Source organism: Phyllostomus discolor, chromosome 1 (assembly GCF_004126475.2).
Source record: "Phyllostomus discolor isolate MPI-MPIP mPhyDis1 chromosome 1, mPhyDis1.pri.v3, whole genome shotgun sequence".
Taxonomy (NCBI): domain Eukaryota; kingdom Metazoa; phylum Chordata; class Mammalia; order Chiroptera; family Phyllostomidae; genus Phyllostomus; species Phyllostomus discolor.
Window position 1 is genome coordinate 154,095,375 of NC_040903.2, and position 20,702 is coordinate 154,116,076.

Below are 20,702 nucleotides of genomic sequence, written 5' to 3' on the forward strand. Positions count from 1 at the left end.
AGGGCCCCAAAGGGATGGGGAGGGTCCTGTTTATTTTCCGAAGGCACAGGTGCACATAGCTAATGGCATTTGCTAAACTCTGGTACAAAAACAACCTCTTCCCAGAATCAACCCCCACCCCGCCTCTCCCAAGGCGCCTGGCCCCATTTGGGATTCGGGACCACGTCACAGGTGCAGTGACTGGATGCCCACAAGCCCTTCTACAGCAAGTGCTGGGGTCAACCATGACAGCCACAGGGGCCTGAGAATCTGACCACTGGAAGTGTGCTTAAAGGGATGCAGGGGTCTGAAGGTTTGCAGCTCCTCAAGAGGGTGGGGAGTGGGGGGCACCTTTGTGTAGACTCCTCTGCTGCAGCCCTGAGGGTGGAGACAGGGAAGGGCCACATCTGGGTGGGGGTAGAGAAAGGGGGTGATGTCATGTTTTAATGGTTGTGGCATCAAGGAGGGGAGAAGGGGAAGTGACTCCTCTTCAAGCCTAGAAGCAGGGCCATCCCACTGGGCCGTGGAGGACACCTCCCCCCGGGGCTCGGCTCCAAGGGTTTCTCCCCTGCCTGCTTCATTTCAGGCTATTCTACTCGCCTCCTCTCCTCCCCTTTTCTTAGCTGTAGAACAGAGGCCAGGCTTAGTCAGGAAATCTTGGACAGCGTTCTTTAGTAGGAGTAAGGAGAAAAATAAATAAACCAGGACAGAAAATGATGCTGACCTTGTCAGGCAGCCTGGGTGGGGCCAAATGCCAGGAAATAACCACCCCCAACCTAAGAAAAGGGGTGAGCCAGGCTCCGGGTGGGAGAGTGCCCAGAAGGCCATCCTTCTCCCCTCACCACTGGCCATGGCCCCAGCTGTCTCAGTGGCTGAGGGCCCAGCAGCTGAGGCAGCTTTTTTCGTGTCAGCCTCCCATCCCCCACAGGCGGGAAGCCAGGGAAGGGACCTCAGCCTGGGATCCTAGGGGCGGCAGTCCCCTGGGGAGCTTGGAGGTAGAGCCAGGCTCTGTATCCGGGAGCCAGCAATGAGGCCACCTCAGGGCAGGCCTGAGATGGGGCCCAGAAGCCAGGGTGAGCTGCCAGCCTTATGGCAGAAAGGATCCTGCTTGAACTACAGGTGCTGGAGTGGAGGTTCCAGGTGGCCAGGCCTAACCGTCCGGCTGAGGAAACTGATTCCAGAGTGGGCCACCGCTGGCTGCACACCAGGAAAGGCAGAGGGAGGCCAGGCCCCCATTTCCTGCCTCCCAGGCCACATTCTTTTGCCCTCAACAAATATGTGACACTAACTCCAGGAGGAGAAAAATGAGGGGCAGGAAGTCAACTCAGAGGACCTCCAGGTCTCCGATGAGCCCCTGCCCTGACGATATCTGGTCCCTGCCTCCTCTTCTAGCCTGGCTGTCAAGGAGGGTGCTGCAGGCTCCAAGGGGACCCCAGTGTCCCACAGCCTCTGAGTGCTGGGGCTGCTGGGGCCTCTCTTCCCGGGGGTATGGAGCTTCCTCCAGAGAAGGAGATAGGTCCTTGCAGAACGTCCCAGTTGGATGGGGGTATCAAAGGAAGCTCTCCTTGGCGTCTTCCTTGGCTTTAAGTGGGTCCGGCCCACACGGCTCTCTGGAGGCCTCACAGGGCCTCTCAAGCTTGTCCTCGGCCTCAGAGGGGAAACAGGCCCTGAGGCAGGTCCTCATGGATTCCTTCACCTCCGCCTCCAGGCCCTTCATCCTGGCCTCGTACTCTGCCAGTGCCTCCTGCTGGAACTGTGGGGACAGCAAGGACCACTGCCTGGCTCAGGAGGGGCCACCTACCCACTCTCCCTCCCCTGGACAATGGAACAAAGAGATGCCCAGCCTTTTCAGAGCTCCCAGGTGATGGGGGCAGGAGGTGGGGCACAGTGGAGACCCTCAGGAGAGGGGGTGCCCACCAAGCAAAGAGACCTGAAGAGCTGCCTCATGTGAAAGGGTCAGAGGGTCCCATGAGAACCAGACCCTGTGACCCACTGGTGAGGGGTGAGCCCCACCCCAGCTCCCGACTGGACGCTCCCTGAAGCAGGTCCCTTTTACACCTGGAGCCAGGCCACCTCTGCCGGGGGCCAGGGAGGTGGTCCTGTCACCTGCTTTTCCATCTCCCGGATCTGCTCCAGGCAGGCTGCCTGCTTCTCCTCCAGCTTCTCCTGGTGCCTCTCCAGGCTCTCTGTCATCTGGGTGGGAGTGACAGGCGGGGGAGTCAGGGAGTCGGGGCGGCACAGACAGGCAGGCTGGCACCCAGCGACAGTCCCGGTTAACCAGCTGTAACACTTAGGGTAAATTCCTTAACCTTCGAACAGGTTTTCTTGAATTTGTAAAACGAGGATAATAGTACCTGCCTCGCTGGATGACGAAAGCCTATATGAGACCGTTCGTGTGAAGCACCTGGCTTAGTGTCTGGCACAAGGTCATGTCAGTAGCTGGTAGTTCTGCTACTGGTGTTAATCCCCTTTAGGTCCATTCTCAGCAGGGCTTTCCTTCCTCTTCTAACTCCTTGGAGCCTCAGAAAGCACCCCTCGCTCCCTCTCACCCACCCTGGCTTCTGTCATTTCCATACAGGGCAGCTGGACAGGGGACACACCCCCTGTGGACTGGTAACCCAATCTCTGCAGAAAGACAGATGCTCACACTGGCCTGGGGGCTCCCAGGCACTGCACTGCCTCCTGCCTTCCCAAGCTGCACAGGACACTCTGCACACTGTAGCTCCTAAGGGCAAGCTTCAGGCCCGGCACCCCCCTTCCTCTCTTGAGGGAGAGCACGTGCGCACATGTGCGTGTTTGCGAAGGACGCAGAATTGCATACCTGCTTGATGACCTGCACTACTTCTTGGATGTGGGAGTTGTTAATCTCTCTCTTCAATCTGTTGGGGTAATCAGAGTTTCAGAGAGGGCAGGAGGCCCCTGGGAAGAGCGGATGACACGAAGACTCCTCGGAGCCAAAGGAGGACTATATAAGGGCACAGGGCTGACATGGGGACCCCAGGAGGATTTGAGGGGCCACAGAAAGTTCCGGGGGGCCCTCTGAAGGAAGTGCTTTCTCACTAACCCGCACTGCCCTTCAAGGTGCATGAGAAAGCCCAGGTGGGAAGCTGCTGTCCCAAGATTTCACCTCTCTCTTTGCATGCTTAATTTTCCCTTAAATTTTCCTCTTTGGTCAAATAGTGTTGGCATCTGTGTCTTGCGGAAGGAAGTCACTCTAATCAGAGGTGACAGAAGTGAAATTAACTTTCTAGAGCCAGGAGACAGGCACATCTCTGGGAAGCAAGTCAGGCCCACTTGCAGGAAGGCCTCCCCCCCTGGAGTGGCTCCCGCTCAGCCTGGGCCTGGAGATGGAGCCCTGGGCCTCTCTGCCAGGGCTCACCGTTCCTGGGCCATCTTGTCAGTGGTGACCTTGACCATGGCCTGGATCCGCTCCAGCCTCTTGGCCTCCAGCTTCTTCTTCATCTCTTTGGTGTCACTATAGAGAGACAGGCAGCAAGGAGAAGTTTTGTGGGGACCTGAGCAGTCTTGGGAGGGTAGCAGTCAGGCGTGGGAAGGAGGTAGTCATATACCTCTCCGAGGTCTCCTTGAGGCTCTTAAGCTCTGCAGCCTGTTTCTCTCTGGCCAGCTCCATCATCTTGGCGATTTGCTGCGGGGAGAGGAAGGATGGGCTTAGGGTGAAGCCCTTTGTTGTGCACAGGGTGCGGGCTGGGTTTGGTTGTAGCTGTCTCCCTCCCTGACCCAGCACCTCGGCCACTTGCTGCTGCTTGCGCTTCAGGATGCTCTCGTACTTCTCCTCGCCCTGCTGCAGCAGCTCCAGCTCCAGCCGGTCCCTCAGCTCGCTGCGCATGCGCGTGTCCGCGCCGCCCTCAGGGCCCTCGCCCTGCATGGCCCCAGTGGTCTCCTCGCAGGGCAGGGTCCTGGGGAGGCCACGTGGGAACAGGTCCTAAGCACTCTGCCCACTGGCACCTGCGCAGCGGTGGGCAGCTGGTCGCTATTGTCATTACCTTTTCTTGCGGGAGCCCTTGCCGGGGCCAAGCCTGCGGCCCCCGCAGCTGCCCCCCATGCCCAACGGCCCGAGCTCCGCCAGCTGCGCCGCGCCCCGCTGCAGCAGCTCCTCCCAGCGTCGTGCGCTGCGCCGCTCCAGCTCCCGCAGCTCCTTCTCATGCCGTCGCTGCAGCTTCACAACGCCTTTCAGCTCCCGCAGCTCCTCCAGACTGGTGGTCCGGGGCTCTGCGGGGACCCTGGTGAGGCGTCCCACCGCCCAGGAGCCCCCCTCTTCCCCACTAGTCCTGAATCCTCCCCAGGCTGGTCCCCAAGACTATTCGGACCCAACAGGCCTTGCCCACAGCTTCTTTAGTGGCCTCCTCCCTGGCCCCGGCCCCGGCTGCTGCAACAGCCACAGGTCTAGCTGATGGGTGCCCTGGGGTCCCTGGCCCAGCTCTGCTCCACCCCGCCTGCCCTGGGTGCCAGTAGAGCCCCCGGCAGTGCACTTTCTCAGAGCTGAGGTTTCAGACCCAGTGTTCCCTTCCCCGGGTTAAAGTCTGTTTTTTAAAGATATGTGGGTAGGTTGGGATGTGCCTATGGATGCAGCCAAAGAAGGCAAGGCCCTTCACAGTAGGTGGGAGGACCTCGCAGTGCGCACCTGCTGACCCATTGCTGGTTGGGGCAGTTGCTCCGTTGGCCTGGTTGGCAACTGGACTCCCGAGAGAGAAGGGCTTCTGTGCAGGAAGAGCAGCAGGTTAGGAAGAGGGCTCCAACAGCCCTCTCTCCCTGAGCCCCGGACTCTGCCCCTCCCTCACCTTCCCACAAAGAGGGCAAAGCTCCTGGGGCCCCTGGTGACGGACCCAGCAACACAGACCTCAGACAGACCTCCCATGGCTTCCTTGAGCTTCACGGACTTCTTGTCATGGGCACTGAAGAATTTGATGGGGTTGGCGAGGGCCACGGTGAGATCTGGGTGCACAGGAGCATCACGGGCCTGGTGTGGAGAGGACCTGGGAGCCTCCCCACCGCTCGCCAGCCCTAGGATCCCCTGTCCCGGCCCACTTCAGAGGCTGACTTGAGGAGGGGGAGAGGAAATGGACAGCCCTGGTACCCAGCACCCTTTGGGCCTCCTAACCTGCCCAGGTGTCAGGTACGTAGTCCTTCATCTCCAGGAAGACAAAGAGCGCTGGCATGGTGAGGGGCATGTTGCTCTCGCTGTGCAGGCACAGATGGTGGTACCCTACGGGGCACAGCAGGGCAGGCAGTGAGCAGAGCCCCTTGCCGACCCCACTGCATGCTGGCAACCCAGCACGCAAGGCTTCTGGTCTTAGAGTCAGAGAGGCCAGGGTCTGAGTCTGGCCCTGCGCCCTCCTGGCTGCATATCCTCGAGCAGGTCACTGTGACCTCAGGCTTTCCTCCCCTGCGAAATGGGGGTAGCAGTCTACCTCGTGTGGTTAACTGTTAGGGTTCAGTGAGAATATGTTACAAGCTCTTAAAGCATTTTACATGCCTAATAAGTGTCAGCTACTTGGGAAATTGCCCCCGTAGTTCCAGAAAATTACAGACATTCTGTTAGGTGGCCAGAGTTCCCTCCTCTGTCAGTTTCCTGGAGAAGCACTACCCCCACTCCATTCCTTAAGGCTGATGACATAAGAAAGTCAGGTGACATCTCAGGACCACCTCCCTGAAGCTGGCCCACCCACTGGACAGGCTCCTGGTGCTGGCTTTGGTCTCAGACCTGCTGGGAGCTGCAAGGAACGACCCCTGCTTACCAGAATTGAGGGCATTGATGGGGATGATGCGGTGTCCAAGAAACTTGTTGCCTTCCTCCAGCACGGCCACCCTGAGGGAGGCCAGCTCAGGCACCAAGATCTGGGGAGAGTTCGGGACAGGACAAGCTGGTGTGGAGCGAGGGTGGGCCAGGCTGGGCCCCTCCCTAGTTTCCGAAGTCTAGGGTCAGTGTGAGAACCTGGCAGGTGTGACCAGATTTGGTGAGGACGGAGGGCACCCTCTAGGCCCCACACACAGACATCCTCACAGCTCGTGCCACGGCTGGTCCACCCAGGGGAGAAGGGCTGGACATGCAGCCTAGGGCTCCAGGGACCCTGGTGCAGACGGCCTGTGACAGCTTCATCAACAAGTGCCCAGTGGGGGAAGAAGACCCCCAGTGACCCCGGGGGACCTTGCACCCTGGTCCGGGAGCTCACATCTGCCTCTGACCCTAACACGAACACTCCTATGCATGTGCACACGTGCGCGCACACACAACTTGCCCACCAAGTACATTCCTGTAAATTTGCTCCTGGACTCCTGACATTCAGGGGGGCACAATGGGAGGGGTGGGGACAGGAGCAGGGTCAGAGACTCCTTTCATGTAGTTCCTCTCTTCTATGAGGAGAGGCCAAGAACCAGGGACAGCCCTCACCCTGCCCAGCCTGCAGCCCCTGCCCAGCCCTCGCCTCCCACCTTCTCGAAGACAAAGGGCTCCTCATCCCAGACAGGGTTGATAGAGTTGGCAGTGGGCGACAGCTTGGTGCGATAGCGCCTCTTGGGGTCCCCAGGAAGGCCGAACAGCTCCACCTCCACATAGGTGCGCACACTGCGCTCTGACAGGAACTGCCCGGAGATGACCTGGAGGTGGGGGCCCGTGAGAGGCCAGCATCAGCCCCCCAAGCTAGGCTGTCCCCCAGCACCCGGGGCTGCTGGCTTCTCTAGCTGAAGCGTCCATCCTTGGGTATTGTGAAGAGCCCCACTCAGCTCGGGCCACTGAGTAGCGGCTGTGTGGCCCAAGGGCTGCAGCTAAGCTCTGGTGACCAGAGTGCTTCCAGCATTCTGGGAAGAGGTGGGGGCCCCCCATCCTGAGCAGAGAAGGAACAGGGCTCTCTTCCAGGGCCTGGGGGCCCTGCTGCCCCTTTCTGCCCACTCTTCCCCCTTCCCCCACCCCAGCCTCAGCCCTTCCCCTTGGTTTCCATGGGGACCAAGAGGCAGCTTCGAGGGCGGAGGAGGAGGCAGTTTCCAAGGCAACTTGCTACTGCTGGAACTGGCTGGGGCTGAAGTTTTCAAGATAATCAGGGGAGGGGGTTGGGAGTAGAGGAGTGGGGCTCCTGTGTCTTTCTCCTCAAGACCCCAACCCCCCTGGCCGCCGCTCATCCATCTCAGGGCCTTGCCTTGATGGAAAGAGTGGTGGCTACCACCACGTCGATGCGGTCCACCGAGAACGGGTTGAACTGCTTGTCTGGCCGACGCATGAACTCGTGCTTGAGGAGGTAGCCCGTCTGCCCGTTGAACTCAAACAGCGCCATGTTCTGCTGCATGGGCAGGTCTGGGGGGCAAGAGCACGTGGTGAGGAAGGCTCTGCCCTGTGTCTCCAATCCAGTCCCCGTGTCCCCATTCCCGCCTTTCTCCTGTTTTGTGAATGGGGTGGTTGAACAGACCATGGGCATGAGGGTTTCTCATGTCTCAGCCTGGTCCCTTAGGGTGTCTCTTCTCTCAGGACTGGCCCACAGCCTGGAGTCGGCAGGACCAAAGCCTCGACCAGAGCTCAGGCTCACGGCGGGGGCTGAGGCCAGTGAAGCAGGGGCTCCCACAGACCCGCTCAGAAAGCGGCCAGAACCCATGCCGGTGCCCTGGCACCCTCGCATACACGCCCACAAACGTGTATCCTGCAGGCGTGGGCTGATGCACGTCTATCCCGAAGCAGCCACACCCCTGCACGTGCTCCCAGAGTCTGCACAGACGTCTGGACCCCCTGTCTGTCCTAAAGACCACCCCCGGGAGTAAGGTAAACGTGGGAGGGCCCAGGGAAGGTTCTCAAGGGCCTGGGAGTGCCTCACCCATCGTCTGGAAGTTGAGGGCGACCATCTGGCAGCCAGCATTCCAGAACATCTGGGGCAGGTAGTTGGAGGAGTCCATGCGGGTGCCCTTGGGGTAGATGCGGCTCATCTGGCGCTTGTTATAACTGCCCCAGAGTATAGGAGCCCCCTGAGGCTGCGTCAGGAGTGCCCAGCAGCCCCCCTTCGAGCCCTGTCCCCACCCCTCCACCCCAACCAGAGCCTCTGGCTACTGAGGCCTCAAGGATACTCCACAAATTGCACTGCGGCCTTGGAGAGCAGGTCATAAGCCTTGAGCTCCGTGAAGGAAGAGATGACATAACTTCGGTTCTTCTCTGCGTGGGGGACAAAAAGGAGGGGAGTCCATGTCACGCTGAGGTTGTCCCTCGGACCCACCCTCCCCTTTGGTGCAGCTGCGTCCAGCACAGAGACGAGCGAGTCTAACCCAGCACTCCCATGGAGGCTCGGGGGCTCAGGGGGGCAGGCGAACCCAGTGGCAGGGGTGTGCAGGTCTGCTGTGGGTAACGTGTGTGCTGAGGGTATAGGGTGTGAGTGGTGGGTGTGCACCGGGACCAGGTGTGCATCACAGCACCAGAGGGGGAGGGGCGCTTGCCCTGAGGGGCGAGGAGGGTGTGGGGAACACGCTAGGGTGAGCTCGGGGAGTTGGGAACACACTGATGCTCAGGGTCTGAACCCAAAGGGTGGTGCAGGGTGAGAGGCACACACCAAGGGCGGTACATGCCACAGGTGAGCACAGGTGGGGGTGCAGGCTGTGGGTTCAGGGCTGAGGGAAAAGGTTACAGGTGTATGCACTGTGCGCAGGTATACAGAGAAAGAGGCGATCGTGTTGGGGACACAAATGGAGGGGGAGAGGAAGGCACCACGCACGTGTCCAGAGAAGATAAGTAGCACGGTGTGCACAGAAAGGGCAGATAGGTACAAGGGAAGGTGTGCACCAGCTGGTTCCTCTGCCTTCCACTGCCTCCCAGAAGTTCTCATACTCTGAGGCTGGGGTTTCTGGGACTAGGAGCCACAGAACCTGCAGGAGGCTGCAGGAGTCCCAGGCCAGCCCCACTGAGGAGGCCCGTCACAATGGCCCGCCTGTCACCGACATACTCCAGAGCATTCTGCTCAGTGCCAAATTCCTCAGTACACACTGTGCTCAGAAATGGGAGCCACTACCACTTCAACAAGTCCTTTGCCTGACTCCTCTGATGGATGTTTATAGACACGGCCCCCGGTCCAGGGAAGGGGGAGAGCTCCCCTTCCTCTCACCCCCGCCATCAAACTGCCTGCTGTCAGGACACACTTTATGGGGCCTTCTGGATCTAGCTGAACCTCTGCTGACCACCACCCCGAGCTAACTTACGGGCAGAGAACTCAAAGGAGATGAACTTGGTGGGCTGGATGTAGTTGACTAGGCTGGACATCTCCTCGTAAGCTGTCACTTCCAGGCCGGCTGTGCCCTAGGGAAGAGAGAGGAGGGGGGGTAGGACAGCACAGAGCCCAGGGACCTGGCCCCACATCCTTCCCCGAGGGCTCCACACACCTCATCCGATTGCATCTTCTTTATCTCTTCTTCATCCAGGTTTCCCAACTCCTCCTCCTCTTCGTCTTCCACCTCTTCCTCCTCCAGCTTGGCCGCTTCAGCACCAGCCCACACTGCCACACACAACTCTGTCAGCACTCGGGGTGGGCCCACACCCCAGGCTGGCCCCCCAGCACGTCCCCTGCAGGCCCAGCCCCTCTCTCCCATTCCAGATGCTCCCTCCCCCCCATCCCAACCCACCCCCATTTCTGCCAGGCTGACTCACCTGTGTCCTCAACCACAGGGGCATCGGGTGGGCAGCTGCCCTCAGCTTCCCCACCTGGCTCCTTGCTGGAGGATGCCGGGCCAGAAAACTGGTTCTTCTTGTTCTTAATGAGGATCTTGCCACGCAGATCCTCAGGGCTGGGCAGGGGGGTGCCTGGTTTCAGCTGTGGGAGAGGAGAGGGTGTCGGCACCATCTCCTCCCCTTCAGGGTGTAGCCTAAGTCCCCCCATCCCAGCTCGCTCCATCGGCCCCTGCCTACCTCTCCAGCCTCGCCTCTCATCACTCCCCCTCATGTGCTACACCACTGCCTGCCCTGTGGACCTCGGTTCCTCAGCGATGTTCTCTCACCCATTCTATCTGCCTAGAGCTCCTTTCCCCCACTCTCAGCAACATAAATCCAGTACCTCCCTTAGGTTTCCACCTAGCCACCACTTTCCCCAGGAAGCCTTCCCTGACCCCCAAGACCGGACCAGGGCTCCCCACGTGCTCCCATAGCAGCCACTGGTCGTCAGGCCAGGTTCCTTGTCTGTCTCCCCACTAGAGAGTAAGCCGTCTGAGGGTGGGGGCTGCATCTCTGTCACCAGCGTACCCCCAAAGCCCAGCACAGGTTGGCATGTGGTTAACCTGGCCCTGACAGGGCCCCCGGTCTCCAGCCCCCAGCCCCGGAGGCCCCACAGTGAAGTCCACCCACCGGAAACTTTTCCAGGGGCTCTGTGAGCAGCATATCGCCAAACATCGTGCGGCAGTACTCGGCCATCTTGGCCTGTTGGCGGGGTCTGCGGGGAGCGGAGGTGGGGCGGGGCTCAGCAGCACCACCCTCCTCTGGGCCATCCTTCTGGGCCCCAGATCTGGGTCGCCAGGAGTACAGGGTCAGGAGTACAGGCGGTCGGGGAGGCAGGGACACAGGCAGGAGGGCCTGGGGGCCGGAGACTGTGTGGAGGGCACCGGTGGAGGCCAGGATAGCTGGGGGAGGGCAGTGCCGGCAGAAAGTGGGGACAGGGCAGAGAGCGAGGCCTGGACACTCACGAGTCCACGTGGTTTTCAAACGACAGGATGACAGGATAGGGGGAAGTCTTAAAGGCACTTTCTGCAATTGCTTCGATTGCTTCCTGAATGAGAGAGGACGGGTGGAGAGGAGGCCCGTGCCCCACGCTCCCCCCACCCCCCACAATGGCACCCTCCCTCTCCCATTTAAGCACTCGCGTGGAACTGGGGGGCCACTGTTGGCCCCCTGTCTCCTCTGATCCCCTCTAGTCCCCACACTGGCCCCAGACCTCCCGGCCATCCCTCCTGCTTCATGTCCCCCACACCCAGAGGGCTTGGGGACCAGGGTCTCCACCACCAGCCTCCACGCTCCAAGTGTTACTTTGAAGTAGATGTCTGTGGTCATGGTAAAGCCATGGGTGATGATCGGCTCCTCGTCAGGGGGCTTCCCCTTCCAGCAGTCCAGCTCCACACAGCGGCAGCCAGCCAGCAGTACCTGGCGGTACATCTCAGCGGAGGAAAGGCCTGAGAACTGGCCAGCTGAGCCAGGGCAAGGGGCAGGGGCAGGGACGTCACTTAAGGACTGGCCCCCAACCCTGCTGCAGCCTGGGTTGTGCTGTTGGCAGCCCGTGGCAACCCTGTGAAGAATTCAGGGAACAGGAGCAGCCCCCATAAAAGCGAAGCCAGCAGTGCGGTAGCGAAGGCCCACCTGTCAGGTACGTGTTGTGTGAGGAGTTGATGAAGTAATGGTTGAGTGGCTGCGTCATGTCGTGGTGAAGCAGCAGCTTGTCCTGGGCCAGCACGCTGTTCTCCGGCCCACAGAGAAACCACACCATGCCCTCCGGGGACAGCTGGCCTGGGGGGCAGGGGATAACTATCAGGGCCACAGCCCAGTTCAGAGCAGAACAAGCCCACCGCCGGTGAGGGCTCCCATTGGTCCTCACCCCTCTGCACGTTGATGCCGCTGGGCTCATACTTGTCAATGAGGCCCTGCACCTGGTCCGGCCGCGCAGGCGGGAACAGTAAGGAATTGAGGCGGGAGTCCCTCTGTTTCTGGTTGATGAATTTGGTCAAGTGATCCTTGGTCATGTAGGGTTTGGCCTTGGCGTGGCTGCAGGCCAGAGGAAAGAGCACTGGCCTACATCCTCTAGGCTGAGGAACTCAGACACACCCCTTGTCCAGCAAAGCCTCCTGACTTCAGCATAGCAAGTGGGAATTTCAGCCACCACCCCTTTGCCATGCTCAGCCAAGCCCAAGAAGCTCACTAGGAAGTGAAGATCTCGTCTATTTCTGGCCGAGGGCAGAGGTTCATGAGGAAACTCTTGTAGACAGATTCTGGGAAGTCCTCAGGATTGATGGTGTCATTCTGGAGGGATAGAAAGTCACCCGATCACGTCTGCCCCACCTTCTCAGCACGAAGAACCACAAACTAGGCCTGCACAAGGGGGCCGGTTAGAGGGAGGGATCAGGGCAGACGGAGGAGCATTGCAGACATGCCGAGCACCCACTTATCAAGGCCCTGGGTGCCAAGCAGAGAGCGTGCTTAGCTGGTTTGCTTTGTCCCTGAACTTGGACGCTGTAGGTAGTCTCCTGGTTGGAGCAGGATTGGAACAAAGAATGACCAGAATGAGGAGAAAAGGAGGTCAGAAGTAAGTAGTGTTGCTTGCCGGAGTAGTGGGCTAGCTTTTTTTAAAGTGGAGGACAAATTTTTAAAAGAAGCAATTTGAATATAAATAATACAGCTAAAAACAGAGTCCCAAGGTGCACAGAGTAAAACCTGACAGAATGAAGGGAGAAATAGACAAGGCGGCAGTTATAGTTGGAGGCACCAAAAGATACAAGAACAGCCCTGGCTGGTGTGGCTCAGTGGATTGGGTGCTGGCCTGTGAGCCAGAGGATTGCTGGTTCGATTCCCAGTCAGGGCACACGCCTGGGTTGCAGGCCGGGTCCCTGGGGGTGGGGTGTGAGAGCCAACCACACATTGATGTTTCTTTCCTTCCCTTCCCCTCTCTAAAAATAAATAAAATCTTTTTTAGAAACCCCACAAGAACAATAACAAAAGAAGATAAATCAGACTTCATCAAATTTAAAACTTTTGTGCTTTGAAGGATACCATCAAAAAGGTGAAAAGACAATCTGTAGAATGGGAGGAAATACAGGGTAGGACAAGAGTAGGTTTATAGTTCAGTGTACAAGACAGAGTTTATTCTTGTATGATTACTTATTAATTATTGTATTATTTTCCATAAGGCCAACTGTTAACCTACTTTTGCCTCACCCTGTATTTGCAAATCAGATATCCAAGAAGGGATAGTTCATCAGTAAAAACCAAATAACCTAATCGAAAGATGAGCAGTGGATTTGAATAGATAATTCTCCAAAGAAAATATTCAAACAACCAATAAGCAAATGGAAAGATGCTCAGTAGGATTAGTCGTTAGGGAAATGCAAATCAAAATCTCTGTGAGCTATCCCTTCACTCCTTCTAGGATGACTAAAATGAAAGAAAAGAAGACAACAGACAATAACAGGTATTGGTGAGGATGTGGAGAAATTGGAACCCTCATACAATACTGGTGGGACTGTAAAATGGTGTAGTCACTTTGGAAAATAGTTTGGCAGTTCCTCAGAATATTAAATAGAAAATCACCGCCCTGGCTGGTGTGGCTCAGCGGATTGAGCACAGGCCTGCGAACCAAAGGGTTGCTGCTGGTTCAATTCCCAGTCAGGGCACACACCTGGGTTGTGGGCCAGGTCCCCAGTAGAGGGCGCATGAGAGACAACCACATATTGATTTTTCTCTCTTTCTCCTTCCCTTCCCCCTCTCTGTAAACATAAATAAATCAAATCTAAAAAAAAAAGTTACCCTATAATCCATTAATTCCACTACTAGGGATATACCCAAGAGAACTGCAAACATAAGTCTAGACAAAACAGTGTACATGAATGTTTATAACAACATTATTCATACTAACCAGAAAGTGGAAACTACCCAAATGGTCATCACCTGATGCATAAATAAGCAAAATGTGATATATCCGTATGATGGACTATGTTTCAGCCGTAAAAAGGAATGAAGTACTGATACACGCTACAGCATGGATGAACCTTGGAATGCTAAATAACAAAGCCTGATGTCAAAGACCACACATTGTGTGGTTCGTTTACACAAAATGTCCAGAGTAGGCAAATCCGTGGAAACAGAAACAGAAAGCAGATTAGTGGCATTCCAGGATTCCATCCCAGAAACAGCCATGGAATGTCCTCCGGGGTCACACTGGAGTCTTCCTTTGGAGCAGGAGAGCTAGAGAAGATCTCCCTACGACTGGATCTTGGGCCAGACAGCTTCAGGCAAAGATGGGCCGGGGCCCCTACTGGGGCACAAGCAGAGCTGACAAGTCAGAGGGACTCAGCCAGGGTGGGAGCTCAGGTGGCAGGGGAAAAGGGGGATGGATGCGTACAGACCGCAGTTTGCCACAGGGCTGCAGGGCCCTCAGCAGGAGTCCATTCCCATTCTTTCTCCCACCCTACGCTTGCGTCCCCTTTCACTGATGTCACCCAGGGGTCACCAGCCCCATAAAGCTGTGACTGTGGAGGAAGTATTCCTCTTGGGGTTCCTGAGGACAAGTGATCAGTGAGGTCTTAGTTTAATTAGAATGTTTCAAATTCTTACCAAGAAAAAAGACTCAGTGGGGCGCAGGTGGCGCCCTGCACAAAGGCACGACCAGGGAGGGGCGCTGAGATCCACTCCCCCGGCCAGGGCTCAGGACCACATCTGCCCCGAGGGCTCCTTTTTGTAATTTACATAATACACCTCATGGGTGTGTTACATAATACACCTGCACACAACTTGCAATTAAAAATTAATTATTTGACTAAAAAGAAAGGAAAAAACACTGTTCTGTGTTGAGCTAAAATCTGTGTCCTGGCAGCTCACACCCCTGATTATGCCAGCCTCTCCCTCCACCCCGCAGAGCCAGTCCCCTCCTGCAGCTTTCCGATCCCTGCAGATGGCCTCCTGTCCTTGCTGACCTTACCTCACTCCTCCAGGCTGAACAGAATTCGTTTCCACTTGCATTCCAAGGCCGGAGTGAAAATGCGCCCACGCCTGCTGCTTGCCCTGAACACCAGCCCCTGTCCCCCACTGCCATCAGGGGGCAGGAGGCCAACCTGCTCGGAACCCAGGCACCCCACCCCCCTTGCCTGGTCCTGTCTCTGTGGATCAGAAACCAGTGGTTCTAGGGTTAAGTGGCTTTTGAGCTGTTTGCGGAGACTGTGGACTGTGCTGTTATTCTTTCCCTCTCCAGCCCCCACCAGGCCTGGCCAAGCTTGACCTCTGGTTAGAGCCAGCTCAGGTGACAAGGAGAATAGTCGGGTGGGCCAGGGAGGGGGAACCACTCACCTTGCCTTTGGCGAGGTGGCAGGCACTGAGGGCAGCTTCTACCCGCTTTCGGTCAGCAGGGAACATCTGGAAAAAACTAAAGGAGCAGACAAAGGCATGTGGGCAAAGAGAGGAGTCAGCTGAGAGAGGGAAGGCTTTGGGGAGCTGGGCGGAAGTGTGGGGAGGGAGCAGGGCAGGCTCACTTCTTCACAGGAATCTTCCCTTCGGGGTTGAGCTGCATCTTGAGCTTCACCAGGCTGGGCGGGCAGAAAGCAGTGTGTCAGGCCCAGAGGCCGGCACACTCAGCCCTGTGCTCTAAGGCCAGGCACTTACATCTTGTCCAGGAAGGTGGTGCGGGGGGCGTTGGCTGTCAGCGGGTGCTTGACCAGGGCCAGAACATCTTCAGCCCAGTCCTGCAGGACCCCAGAGCACAGCAGTCAGGCCCATGACCTCAGAGGTGTCCACACCACCCCTCGGTCCAGCCCTGTCTCTCAGGATGTCCGGGCTATGCCAGGTGCCGAGCCCCAGGCCAGGGGACCCCTGTGCACCTTGCCCACGTTCTCCTTGTAGGAGACAAAGTTGTGGAAGGTAAGGTCCACCATGTCAGGGCCAGACACCACGGTGAGTGTCTTCAGCAGGAAGTTGTTGTCAGGGAAGTCCATGTTGAAGACGTCCCGGAGCTTCTGGCTCTGCAGCAGTGGTGACATGGTTAGCATCGTCCCTGCCCACAGTGGCTCCCCTGTCCCTCCCCTTCAGCCACTCGAACGAGTGTCCACCAGGGCTGGGCCGGGAGGGAGAAACCCACAGGAAGAGGTTAACCAAGGCCATGGGGTCTGGGTGTTCTGTGTATTTTGTTTGTCCCTTTTTATTTGAAGATATGTTCTTAGCTCCTTGTCTCAGGGAGACCTGCTCCACCAATCCCTTCCTCCAATCTGTCTAGTAGCATTAAGCAAAGACAGGCAAACCAGTCAGGGGTGGAGAAGGCCTCCAGTGACCCCTCCCAGACAGCCCGGGGTGATTTAGCACAGGAGCCGGCCTTGAGACATCTGTGCAGATGGCGCCAAACAGAGCCCCAGCAAACCCAGGAGCAGCGCCACTCCTTCCTCCGCTCAGGGGGAGGTCCTGCCGCCCAGCCCAGGAAGCTTTCCTCTCCCCCCAGGGACCCCCACCCCAGCCCTAGTGGAGCAGGGGCCGTGCTGGGCCTGAGCTGTACTGGGCCCACCTACCTTGGGAATCTTGGCAAACTTCCCAAAGCGGGTGTCCCGGATGCTGGTGATATCCAGAAACTCCATCTCCTGGAAGGGGCCGGGTGGAAGCAAAGAAGGGGCGTGGACGTAGAACAGCGAGGAGGGAGCTTCCATGTCCCCTCACATCTTGCCAACTGCCCTCTCTAGACACCAAGACTGTGCGGGGCCACCCAGACCCCAGCCTTCCCTTCCCAGGGATCAGCTTCTCCCTTTGCATGGCGACACTCCTCCCCTCCTCCCGTCCTCTCTGTCCATTCCTTCCCTGGCCACTCTGAGTTCCTTGGGGACCTGTAGTCTGCAGTCTTGCCTCCTCCATCCTGGACTCTCCCCGGGTTCCCCCTCCCTTCCTTCTGTCTGGGTGCTGAGGCCCTTCCCTGGTCCCTCTCAGCCCTCCAGCATCCACACCTCCGGCTCTGCATCGCCAAGAGGCTGCTCTGACTCCATGGATTAGCAGGCGCTCAGGGCCACTGTGGGTAGGGGCCGCCTCACCTTACTCTGGTACGTCCAGTATAAGTAATAGCCCTTGGGGTCCACGCGGAGGATAACCGGGGAGGCGATGGTTGTTTCCTGCCGAGAGAGAGTCAGCGCCCCACTCTGAGCCTTCAGGCCAAGCTCCCCTGACCTTGGGCACCAAGGGTTTCAAAGCTCCCCAGCTCCCCCCGGCAGGCGGCTGCCCCAGGAATCTACAGGCATTTCCCCTTGTTCCCAGAGCTACGGTCTGGGCAGGAGCCTTAAAAGCTCTGGATCAGGGGAGGGGAGGGGAGGGACAGAGGATTGGAGGGTCCATTTCTGGAAGAGAGGATGGTTCCCCATCTAAACCCCAAAGTGAGGTTCTCCCTCCACACTCCAGACACTCACCCTGTTTTTATGGGCCACAGCTCCACCGAAGGGGTCAAATATCTCTCCTAAGGGCCCATACTACCTCCAGGATAGCTCAACACAGCAAGAACTGTGAACCAAACTGCTGCGCCTGCATCCAAAGTCCTACAAAGCCCAGCCAAAAGCTGGCTTCCCACATGCCCAGTCTTTCCTTGTGTGAGCTGCCCCCTTCACCCAGGCCATCCAGCTGTCACGCAGACACCAAGTGCATTTTCACCTCCGAGCCTAAGCACCCAGCCCTCGCCTGCCTGAAACACCCTTAAGGACCAGCGCAAGCCTCACTTCTTCTGAAAATCCTTTTCTGAAACATGGTGGATGGGGCTTGTTCTCAGACCTAAAAGCCCATCCAGGAAATCCCCAGGGGCTTGTGGACTCCTCGGAAACAAGCCTGTCCTAGACCATGAGCCCAGTGGCCCCAGATTTGCTAAAGGAGCCAGTGAATGATGAATGAACTCCCCTCTAAATTCCCGTGCAGCTCACAATGCACACGGCCTGCCTTCGATTCTGATATTTGAATGCATATATAACAAGATTCTAAAGTGGAAGTTTCCAACGAGATGTGGTAGTTCCTGCACACCAAACCCAATCAAATGCAGAGTTCACAGAGGAAAGAGTTCGGAGAGCTCAGGTCAGGGCTGGCTGTGGGACTGGAGAAAGCGCACGCTGTGTGGGGCTGATTCTGGAGAAAGCTGTGCTGTGAGTGCCATTCCCTTCCCACCTCAAGGGAGGGCAGAGGGTGCCTGACTCCTCACCTTAAGCCTAGTGTGGGGTGTCAACTGCACTCGGAGAGCTTTTGTTGCCCCTGGCAATGTGGGACACAGCAGACTGGGGTCTGACTCCTGACCGGGAAAACTGAGTTGGTGACAGATCAGCTGGCTGCTGGAGGCAGAAGGACTCCAACATGCTAGATGAACCCGACCCCCGAGTCTGTTGGGACAAGACACACACGCGTGTTTGCTGGGGTCCAGAGCGGGCCTCTGGGAGAGAGGGCCTCTGGGAGAGAGGGCAAAGAGTGCATGCAAAGCTACAGAAAGCTGAAAGTTGTAACTGGATTCAGAGGGGCTGAAGAAATCCTTGCAAGTGACCTCCTGAAATGAACGTAGCAGCAGGACCCTAAGCAAGAGATCCCCAGCTTAGGGCAGGGAGGGTCTCCCAAGAATCTTCAAAAATATGCACCAGAGAGAGAAAAAGCCTAAGCCTTCTGCCAGGAAGCCATGATGAGCCAGTCGATGATGATGTCTGTTCAGTTAAGCACTTCGGTGCCCCTTGCTCACTTCCCTCCCTGTACCCCATCCCCGGAGGGACTGGGAGGGGCAGGGAGTCCCACCAGGGGGACTGCAGCCCACCTAAAACCATTCCTAGAGAGAGGAGGGCAGATGATACCATTCGAAATGAAGGTTGGATTTTCGGATTATAACTGGTTTCTGAAATAAGATTGGGCTTTGTGAGGAACCTCGACCATGGGATTGTATTCCCTGAGAGCAAATGGATTGTCTGTGTTCCCTTCCATGGGCGGGAGGAGAACTTCTCCCACCAGATACATTGTAAAGCGGCATAGGAGACTAAATCAAGTAGGGAGTTGATTATGTACTGTGCACTGTGCTTGTTCAACACGGTGCGACACACCCAAGTCCCTGCCAGCTGAGTGGGGCGGATGCAGTCTCAGAGCAGAGCCCCGGCTCCGGCTCCACGTGCCCCGGGAACAGGCTTGGGAGGCTCCTGCCCGTGGAAGTCAGGATGGAGGACCATGCAGTGCCCTGCCTCAGGGAGGGGAGTGGGGCAGCCAGGTTCCCAGGTGCTGGCTTTCAGAGAAGGCCACAAAGCATGTCCCCACCCCTAGTGACCCTCTGTCCAGTCAGGTTACACACACTTCCCAGAGGAACTGAGAGAGGCCACTTCATTTTTCACTTTGAGCCACTTCCCTCATTCCACAGGCTCCTGGGACATGCCACCACCGTGCCACATCGACCACACACCGCTAGGGAAGCAGAAAGCAGCTAGCTAGACTAGCTACAGCCTCCTCCCCATAGTCATGGCAACCAGATTACTCAGCCTCGCCCAGTCCCAAAAGCTGAAACTGAAAGCCAAGAGCCTCAGGCTGCCTTAACTCACAGACCCAGAGCCTTCTCATCTCCCCTGTGAAGGGGACTAGCCAGCCCTAGGGCCCTCTCCTCCACCCCCAGCCTTCCTGGTCCTTTCCTGGGACCAGCCCCTCTAACTCTCGCACAGGGCCAGCCCAGCAGCCTCCCCGCCCTGAAGAAGGGTCCCCATACTGATCTCCTCACCTACCCAAGAGAATCCCTGGCCCCAGTGTCTGGGGGGGCCAGAGACTGGGAGGCAGGTCCCAGTCTCTGGGAATGAGCAGTTTGGGAATGAGCAGACACAGTGCACTGTGCAGGGCAAAGCAGTGCCTTCCCCATTCCCCTGCAGACAGGCAGGCATTCGGGAGCCTGGCTGAGAGCAGCCAGCAGAAGCAGAAGTCAGTCTGCTCCCTCCCAGGCCCCTGAGAACAGAAGCCTCCAGTTCTCACTTCGGGTCCAGGGCCCTTTTGTGGCTGCCCTGCTGCAGCTCAGGGGAGAGCGGGGCTTCCTTGGGACTGGGACAGGGCCCGGACCAGGAGGGGAGGCTCGAACAATTTCAGTCTAGGCATCCTAATGGGGCAAATTGGGGCATCTGCGTGGGAAGTAGAGGACTAGTTCACCTCTGCTTCTGGCCCTGCCTCAGCTCCAGGGCACTCTTTCCTCCTGCTGAGGCTGGGGCCAAGTGCAGCAAAACGTGCTCTTCTGGGGTGGGGGGCTGGGGCGGAGACAGACGAAGACCCAGAGAAACTTCCGTCCAGGCTGCCCACCCAGACGCAGAGCCTTAGCTTCAGCAGCACAGGGACAGGTGTTTGGGGTACGCTCCCTCAACCCCCCAGGATTGTTTATTTGGGCAGTTGTGTCGGCTGCCTGGCCAAGCCACACAGACGCCTGAGTCCTGATAGACATAAACCAACCCGCACACCCTGGCAAAGGCCTAGCAGCCCGGCCCGGTGCCCCAGTGTCCCAGCACCCACAGCCCCTGCCCCACTCACATCGTCCCATTTGATGAAGCGCTCCCCTTGGCTCAGATAAGCCTTCACCTTGGGGGGCAACAGGACAGGGTTGAGCAGAGACATGGTGCCAAGTATTTTTCTTTGGTGAAACTGGACAGGCAGAGGCGGCCAGGAGGAGGGTGGGCAGGAGGAGAGCCAAGCTGGGCTCACATGGCACCCGCCCTGAGCTGGTCCGGAAGTCTGTGTGCTCCTACAGCCCACGGGTGGCAGTGACCGGGTGCAGAGCTGAGTGCTTCGGACAGAGGCCCAGCTGCCTTTTAAATCAGCTTCCTCCCGCCTGTCTGCAGTGGGGGCTGTGGTTACTGCTTCTGCCCAGGGAGGCCGGGCTCCCCTCCCCAAAGCCCCCGCCCTCACACTGTGCCTCAGCACTTCCTGCTCAGGGCTTCCTTCTCTGTGCTGTTCGCCCAACTGTGGGGCAGGTCACGAGGTGGGTCCACTTAGAGCAGGAGCCTCCGGGTCCCAGGAGTAGTCCCTGCTCCCCAGATTTGGCTGGGGGACCAAAGAAGGAAAT

The 20,702-nt window shown here is 57.8% G+C and overlaps 1 protein-coding gene across 1 annotated transcript; it reads right to left on the bottom strand.

Moving 5' to 3' along the window:
- Positions 1-634: 634 nt before the first annotated feature.
- PLCB2 (phospholipase C beta 2) lies at positions 635-20,500 on the bottom strand. The gene is made up of 31 exons (XM_028506541.2): positions 20,171-20,500; positions 16,708-16,785; positions 16,198-16,266; positions 15,520-15,660; positions 15,305-15,384; positions 15,175-15,228; positions 14,993-15,068; positions 11,856-11,956; positions 11,535-11,701; positions 11,300-11,446; positions 10,973-11,130; positions 10,633-10,715; positions 10,298-10,382; positions 9,608-9,770; positions 9,343-9,455; positions 9,163-9,259; positions 8,044-8,128; positions 7,797-7,921; positions 7,131-7,285; positions 6,430-6,594; positions 5,736-5,835; positions 5,099-5,203; positions 4,838-4,932; positions 4,622-4,697; positions 3,984-4,209; positions 3,725-3,896; positions 3,549-3,625; positions 3,359-3,454; positions 2,801-2,858; positions 2,086-2,172; positions 635-1,732 (listed from the first exon to the last, which is right to left on the bottom strand). Exons 1-31 carry the CDS (start codon positions 20,252-20,254, stop codon positions 1,529-1,531), a joined length of 3,522 nt encoding a protein of 1,173 aa, XP_028362342.1. The 5' UTR covers positions 20,255-20,500; the 3' UTR covers positions 635-1,528.
- Positions 20,501-20,702: the final 202 nt, after the last annotated feature.